Raw genomic sequence first — 8,547 nt, forward strand, 5'->3', positions numbered from 1 at the left:
TCATGATTTTCATCACACTATGAGGAATGTGTTTTCCTTGTAGAACAATTGACCATATTTTGTCAAAAGGGTCAGTGACATAAAACACTTGTTTTGCTTAGAATGTCACGATGAATGGTTCGGTCATATAAGTTGCCTTGCCAAGGTCAACCCTGATGGTAATCTTTAGGAATGTAAGCGGATCAGAAAAAATCAATTAAACTGACAATCTAAACCAAACCAAAATAAAACTAATTTTTTCTGATTCTGTTCTAAAATCGAACTGAACCAAAGAAAACCAATGTGGTTTGGTTCGGTTCACGGTTTTAGTTTTTAGGAACCGAAGAACCAAACCAACGGATATAACTACACTCTGAATCTTTCATTCCACCCATCATTTAAACCCAAATTTTGTATCGATCCAACCACTACTAATTTGTACAATTACAATTACTAATTTGTACATTTTGGTTGAATATGTGTGTCAATCTTGTTTGTATTGTCTACTACATAAGTCATTACGCACCAATTCTGATCTATAAGCGTAATCGTTATATTCGCTAAAAGTTGTTTTCCTATGCAAAATCAATTTTGTTTTGTAACACTGATAAAAGTTTTTCAAATCATTTTTCGAAAAAAATGTTTTTTGGGAGGTCTGTTCACCCTCTCATGTAGATCGTTTCTTATCCATATTCTCACCCAATAGAAGATACCAAACTAGTGTCATTATCACTAGACTACCTATCCATAAACTTCAAATCCACCTCCCTCTTTCTACATTCCGAAACTTTCAAACATTAGTTCCACAAATTATTTGTCTCTGAAATGGTTTGGGGTTCTATACCTTTTTCGAATGCGCCACACTCACGAATAAAAATCAAAAGTATGAATATATAAGAGAAAAAGGGTTTAGACATTACCTGCAATGGCTAGCAAATGATGAGTGGTAGAAGAGAAAGAAAGCTTAACAGAGAATGCATGAAATTTCTGTCAAAGAGAAAAGGATGAATTAACTTGAAATATGAAGAGGTGATCGTTAAAGGCGTGAATGAAAGACAAGAAGGTGGCCACACTTAAGGCTAGTAGTCTATGGGTGTAGAGTTAATGATGATTCGACTTCTATACGAAATTGTGACTTCGGAAATGAACTTCCGAACTGCATGAAAAAGGTGTTTTCGGAAGTTCATCTCCGAAAGCGCCTTTTTTTTAAAAAAATTGTCTTGTTTCGGAAGTTCATTTCCGAAACCACAATTTCGGAAATGAACATCCGAAATAAGACACGTTCTGCAGATTAAGCAGAACACTCCCCCTCCCCCATTCATTTACCCTAATCCAACATCAAACAACACCAAAGGCGAAATTTTGTTAAAAGACTTCCAAGGCAACATCAAAGGCTCCAACAAGCTTCCTATACTACATTAAAAAGCACTCCAACCTCTTCAATCGGTAAGCATTTTGAGTTTTAGATCTATGCTTAAAATTGATATTAGGGTGTTTACAAATAGGAAAATATGTATTAGGTTAGGTTGGTACTGGTATTTAGGATGTTTAGAATGTGTAGACATAGGTTTAAAGTTTGATTTTGGGGTCTGCCATTGTAGGTTGCAGAAAAGCTCTGCGCAGGGGTGTTTCGGAAGTTCATTTCCGAAAACACCTCCATCCCAGTTTCGAAAATGAACTTCCGAACTGTATCAGAAGTGCATTTTTTTTGTTTTTTCATTTGTCTCGCATATTAATCGATTTCGATTGTTTACAGGAACATGTCAGGCAACCAGCCAGCACGCATCAGACAGGGCAGGGAGTCCCAGACTGCGTCGGCTAGACGCGAACGGGCGGCGGCGCAGCTGGCGTCGACACGCGGGCGGGGCCGGGGACGCCGTGTGCACGTTCCACAGGACTTGGTGGAGAGTTCATCTGCTTCAGGCTCTAGGAGTAGGCTGGCTCGGGTATCTTCTTCCCGCCAGCGAGAGGAGGAGGATGAGGATGAGGAGGAGGAGGAGGAGGTCATACCGGATGTTGACCCTCCAGTCGGGGAGGAGGAGGAGCAGGAGGAGCAGGAGGTGGATAGCTATCCGGGAGGGCCTTTTGACACTTCCCTGCTGATTCACTACCAGGATCACGTCGCTCGGCGGATCTGGGAGGGAGAGGTATTTTTTTTAACTTAGCCGTTTATTTGTCACCATTTTTTATAATTTTACCGTTTATTTCTCGCTTATTTGTTTTTTTTTGTAACAGGAGAGAGAGCCATTGAAAATGGTGAACCACTCCAGGAAGATTTTCGGTCTGTTTAAACCAACAGCTCAGTGGTTTAACGACCATGTGCGAGGTTCAGGGCTTAGCGGGCTCTGCATGACCGGGTACACCACCATCAGCACCGGCATGCAGGGGGCATTTGTGGAGCGCTGGCACAAGGAGAAGTCTTCTTTCCACTTGCCGGTGGGGGAGTTGACGATCACCTTGCATGACGTCCAGTGTCTTCTCCACCTGCCTATTAGGGGGCCACTGTTGCACCACTCCAGGATCCAGAGGGTCGAGGCCATTGAGTGGATGATGCACTATTTGGGCCTGCCGCACGAGGTTGCTCACTTTGAGTGCGTCACGACTTGTGGGCCTCATGTCCGGTTCACTACACTGAGCATCTATTTTGAGTTCCACCTGGACGCGACGGCCGAGGCCGAGCAGGAGGATAACGACCTATTCAGGGAGTACCACCGCGGCTGCGCTCTCCGGTGCTGGTACATGCATGTGGTAGGCGCTGCATGCTTTGTGGACAAGAGTGCCAGGTACGTCGACGTGGCCTACCTCCGCTATTTCATGGACCTGGATACCGTTCACCAGTGGAACTGGGAGTCAGCTACTCTGGCATATCTCTACCAGAAGCTGAATGAGGCCTCCAACTAGAGGACGAGGCAGTTGGTCGGATCCTGCACACTGCTTACGGTACGTTTTATTTTAATACATTATCGTATTTATTTATTTATTTATGTTTCGTATTTAATTTTAATACATTATTTTGTTTCTGTTTCAGAGCTGGATCATCTCCTACTTCTCCCGCATCCACGACTTTCACATCGATCCTGCGTACGTGGACGCCATGCCCAGGGCCGCCAGATACGCTCTCCAAAGGGGGAACGATGCTGTGGGACCATACCGTCTATACTTGGACCGCACGATGCACGACGACGTCACCTGGAGGCCGTTCGTCGACTACGCTCAGATTGTCCCCTTTGACGGCATTGCTCTATATTCAGGCTGGTTGGCATGCGGAACCGGCATCATGGTTCGATATCTCCCTGAGCGGTGCATGCGTCAGTTCGGATTCGTGCAGCGGATACCCAGGTCACCCTTTGAGGCTGCTCCCGACACTGTGACCCGAGTGCAGCTCACTGCCATATGGGAGCATTGGGAGGATCATGTGGTACCGCTGGAGTACCGTCTCACTCGGGTCACTCAGGACTGACACAGTGAGGAGGGATACGTCACATGGTTCTACCGGGTGTCACATCCTCTTCTGAGACCCGACATTCCCGGCGCTCCTAGGCCAGCACACGAGGAGATCCTGGAGAACCAGCAGGCCGAGGATGATCACGCCATTGATCTCATGCCGATCTGCCAGCGGATATCGATGATTGGGCGGGACGCGTTGGATCGAGGTATCGTGGAGCGGGGCGGTCCAGAGGCAGTCGCGGTGATGGAGATGATCATCCTTGATGCGGACCGTGCGGCGACATACACGCGGCAGAGGAGGTCTCAGGGCGAGAGGTTTAGGCACACCCAGTAGTGGTCGGGTTTATATATTTTTTGTTATCGGATTGTATCTTTAGCACACTATTTTTATTTTTTTCGGTTTGTATATATTATTTTCATCGGATTAGTATTTTTTTTTGTTTATTTATCATATTAGTATTTTCAGTTTATCTATTGCTTATTTTATTTGGCGTTTGCGTTTAATTAAAATGCGAGACTGTTATGAAAAAACATAAAAAAAAAAAACACAGTTTCTGCATAATTCGGAAGTTCATTTCCGAAGACACCCCCCATGAGGTATTTTCGGAAGTTCATCTCCGAAGACACCCCCCATGGGATGTTTTCGGAGATGCACTTCCGAATTAAGGAAATTTTTTAAAATAAAAAAGCGCTTCGGAAGTTCATTTCCGAAGTAAGGGTATTTTAGGATTTTCGCTGGGGTAACCCCCATAGGGAGGTGGCCAAAGAAAAAACCAAAAATTATTATCGGGTTCCTCTTTGTTTTTCCATGTCCATAAATAATGACATGCTACTGCCCAATAATCACACCAAGGGCTATCACTTTGGTATCAAGATTCAAAGCTATCCAATTAGTAATGTCAACCTGCAAATACTCATTCAAAATGTTAGTTGGAATTTTGTTTGCCCAAAGATGCATGGTGTAGTCGGAGAATGTCAAAAAGTTTGCAAAGTGGTTTCTGCACCTATATCACAACTTCTACACGTAACTTGGCTAAATAAAATATCCCTCAGCTAGCTGAACTTGTATCATAAAAAAGGGAAACCAAACTCTTTTCCCACTCTTTTCCTTGGATTTGGATTCTCTCCTATTTTTATGATTCAGCCATCCCTCATCCTTCCTTTTATAATCCAATGGGTAAAAGGAATGGGAGGATCTATATCCATCCAACCAAAGGGACCTTATTAAATAAATAAAACTTAAGGAAAAAAAATTAGCAATTAGACAAACATAAACAAATGCTATTAGTACAGTACTGCGTGGTACTAGGGCATGATTAAAATTATGATTTGTGATTAAAAAAATCATGTAATCACACGTCCTAAGCAAAAAGTTCTCCAGAAATAGATACGTTAATCACATGCAGACATGCAAATCTAAATAGCAGCCATAGCCGAACAAGGATTCGCCATCATAACTCTTCCCAAAAACCATACAAAATCGTTGGCAGATAGATCAGTTTGCAAATTTACATTACGCACATGATTAAAACGAACAAAAAGTTATTTACAGCAGAGAGCAGAAAATGAAAATTGAAAAAGAAGCAAAGAAATCAACATCACAAAAGAAAAGAAAATAAAATTAACAAGAGGGAACGACGCCGTATCCACCAGTAGAATCAACAGCACCGGTACGCTTCGCAAACCTCCCTTTGATCCTTGGCCTAGTTTCCGCATAAGCTTTACGAGAAGCGTAACGAATAGTCTTCTCGAACCTTCGATTCTTCCTCTTCTCCCTATACCTCATTACCTTCGCTTCCCGATCCGCCGCCACCGCCTTGACGTATCCACCGTTTGATATCTCCGATACAACATCTCCGTCGGGAACAACTCCGACCTCCATCGACGATGACACCACCTGATTATTCACAATAGAAACACAACAAGTAAATCACCTATTGAATATTTCTAAATTTCTAAATAAAACTAATGTTCAGAATATCAGATCTGAGATCTCTTACACTGTGACTAATCTGCGACTGTGACGGCGTCGGTGTCTCTACCTCCGTATGTGACTGCACGTTGTTGTTTTTGAAAGCAAAAGCGAAAAGATCAAAGTTAGCGTGATCGGGAACTACACCGTCGACGTTTTTATGTTCGATAACACCGTAATCAAGATCCATAAACGGAATAGCTTCGGAATCTGAGAATATATAAGGAGATGAGTTTAGATCCGCCTTAGGATCGGTTATCAACCACGAAGCAGCTTCGGCTTCATCGTTAATAGAATCATCGTAGTGCTTGTTATTGTGAAGCGGTTTCTCGGATTGAGAAAAGGTGGATTCTAAGAGAGGAGTAATAGGAAGACGCTCGTGGCGAGCGGCGAGGGGATTAGCAGAGTGGATGTCACGGTCGCAGGAGATGCAGAGAGCGGCGGCGTCGGCTTTACACGTGACATGTGCAGGTGCTTGCTCGCAGACTTCGCAGAGAGTGACGCGAGGGTGGCGGGAGGCGAGTTTGTTAGCGGCGTGAACTTTGGAGTCACAGGCGGCGCAGAGGAAGGCGGAGTCAGGGCGGCAGTAGAGAGTCGCGGTGGCGGATTGGCATGAGTCACAGAGTTTGGAAGACATTTTTGGAAGAGTTTTTTGGTTGTTGGAAAGAAGAAGTGTTGTTAATGTGTAAAGGGTAAGATGTTTACTTGTTTGAGTTCAATTCAAATCTAGCTGGTGTGGTGGGACCGGGAGATCTAGGTGATGGCGAATTGGAAGTTGACACGTGGATGAGGATTAGCTAAAGTGAAATGAATTTTGAATTGAATTGAAGTGGAGAAGGGTTGAAGGTTGCAAAGCCGTGAGGGGGACGAACGCTTTTTGGACCGGACCGGACCGAACCGAATCAAACCGTTCGGTGGCATGTTCCAATTCCAACGTAATGTCTTTTTCTAGCTGGACCCCGCGCCTCATAGCTTAAACTAGGCCTTCTTACAGTCTGACACGGACACTTTATTGTCCTGCATGTAATTTTCTCTTTTACGCTTTTCGTCTTTTCCTCTATTTCATTTGGATAAGTGTTGCTAGTAACTTGCGTAGAAAGAGCTAAAATTGTTTTTTATTGAAAAAATTTATTCCGAAATATTATAAAAATTATTTTTATAAAATTTTATTAATTTCATCTTTTATTACAAGTCTTTTTTGTTTTTTTTTTGAAAAATATTACAAGTCATTTTAATACTTTCATACATGCTAAGATATCTAGTTAAAATATAGTTAATTTTGTAGTAGAAAAATCTTGTTTTCAACTTTAATAAAAATTGAGGTATTTGTAAATATTTTGAAGTTCAAACTAGTAAGAAATTTATGTGCCGCACGGGTAATTTTCATTTGCTATTGTACTAAAAAGAGACATGTAAGAAGTTAGGAAAAACAATGATTTCATAATTATTTTGAATGGAATGATAAAAAAGGTTTAGTAAGAAGATATATCTTTCATATGTGGAACACTTCTTTGAATACAACATTAGTGGTGGTAGTCATTAGTTCTCTATCTTTGTCATGAATAATAATCTTCAATCCCTTTTTGGATTTAACTCTAGAGATAGCCACATATAATTGACCATGACTAAAAACTTCTTTTGGCTAATACAAATCAACATTGTCCAGAGATTGCCCTTGAGACTTGTTAATTGTCATGGCAAATGAAACCATAATTGGGAATTGGCGTCTCACCAATTTGAATGGTCATGGTGATCGTGAGGGGGACAAAGACATTCTTGGAATATAAATGATGTTACCAACATTTTTTCCAGAAATGATCTTAGCTTCAATGACATGACCTGAAAGCCTGGTTACAGTGAGTCGTGTACCATTGCACAAGCCTTCAGACTCATCTAGATTGCGCATCAACATTATTGTGGCCCCAACTTTTAACCTGATTGAATGATTAGGCAATCCAGAAGTTTTAAGAACATTTAGGAACTTCGGTGTGACATGCTCATATGCATCAAAGTTAGTAGCATCCGATTTATCTATAGAATCACTACTAAAGTATTCTCTCTCTTCTCCTACAACAATTAAAAAATATAAATATTTAATAAGTAACAACCATCACCCTTTATTTAATATTAACGTAAATAAGTAGGAATAAGTCCAAGCTGAATACCTAGAAGAAGGTTTGTGATATATTGGTTGATATCATCCACTACTTCTACTGTTGAAGCTAAGATTGCACGACTTTGAAGATAGTTGGAATCAAGATAGTTATGAATGAGGGGATCGTTGTCATGATTATGTTCCAAATGTTGTATTAATAGAAATACTATTGGGGATATTTTAACTTTTAATTCAAGTTTAATGTTTTTAAAATGTTTATGGGTAAGATCGAAAGTCGTCCATACTTAAGATTGAACTTGATTAGTTTTTAACCAAACAAAAAGGGCGAAAGCAGTTTGTTCAGTTAATTAGAAATCTTTAACATATTTTTAGAAAACGATTTTAAAACTATTTTTGGACGCGTTTATGGGTTTGAAATTTGATTCTTGGCCTAGAGCCAAGAATCTCTTTAAGTTTATCTTTCCAAGTTAAAATCACTTTTCTTCTAAGACACGTAACTAATTTCTTAAAAATAGGTTTACTACTTTAAGGTTTGAGGCACCTTTTATAAGTGACAATAAAAGGATAGAATTAAAGAGTAAACTCGGTTCTTAGTACGCGAAAGTGACAAGTTCCCGTTAAATTGTTCCTTCCTATAAGTAAAAAATATTGCCCCATAAGTAGTTCTACCAACATACAACAGGAACACTGTCTGATTTACGTGAATTACATTCGAACCCGTTGTTTTTATCTACTATTTGCTTTATTCTTTTATTTTCTTGCACTGCACACATCTCAACTGTTTTCATCCGCCTTAGATAAGCACCTTAGCAATATAGTTGATAGATTGACGATTGGTCTCTGTGGTTTGATAATCTTTTGTATTACTTCGATAGGCTGTGCACTTGCAGTTTTATTTTAGACTCTTTATACAGACCCATCATTCTCTCTGCTCATAAACTGTGAATATTCTTTTCAACTGCAATGTTTAAATTATTACAATAATATGGGTTACTCCCTATTTATAGTTGAGCTTGTTTTTCTCTAAGCAAAG

General features: G+C 40.7%; 1 protein-coding gene across 1 annotated transcript; it reads right to left on the bottom strand.

Annotated features, from left to right (window-relative positions):
* Positions 1 to 4,933: 4,933 nt before the first annotated feature.
* On the bottom strand, positions 4,934 to 6,100 carry LOC131655189 (zinc finger protein CONSTANS-LIKE 4-like). Its single transcript, XM_058925084.1, has 2 exons — positions 5,427 to 6,100; positions 4,934 to 5,323 (listed from the first exon to the last, which is right to left on the bottom strand). Exons 1-2 carry the CDS (start codon positions 6,033 to 6,035, stop codon positions 5,048 to 5,050), a joined length of 885 nt encoding a protein of 294 aa, XP_058781067.1. The 5' UTR covers positions 6,036 to 6,100; the 3' UTR covers positions 4,934 to 5,047.
* Positions 6,101 to 8,547: the final 2,447 nt, after the last annotated feature.

The sequence above is a fragment of the Vicia villosa genome, linkage group LG3 (assembly GCF_029867415.1).
Source record: "Vicia villosa cultivar HV-30 ecotype Madison, WI linkage group LG3, Vvil1.0, whole genome shotgun sequence".
Taxonomy (NCBI): domain Eukaryota; kingdom Viridiplantae; phylum Streptophyta; class Magnoliopsida; order Fabales; family Fabaceae; genus Vicia; species Vicia villosa.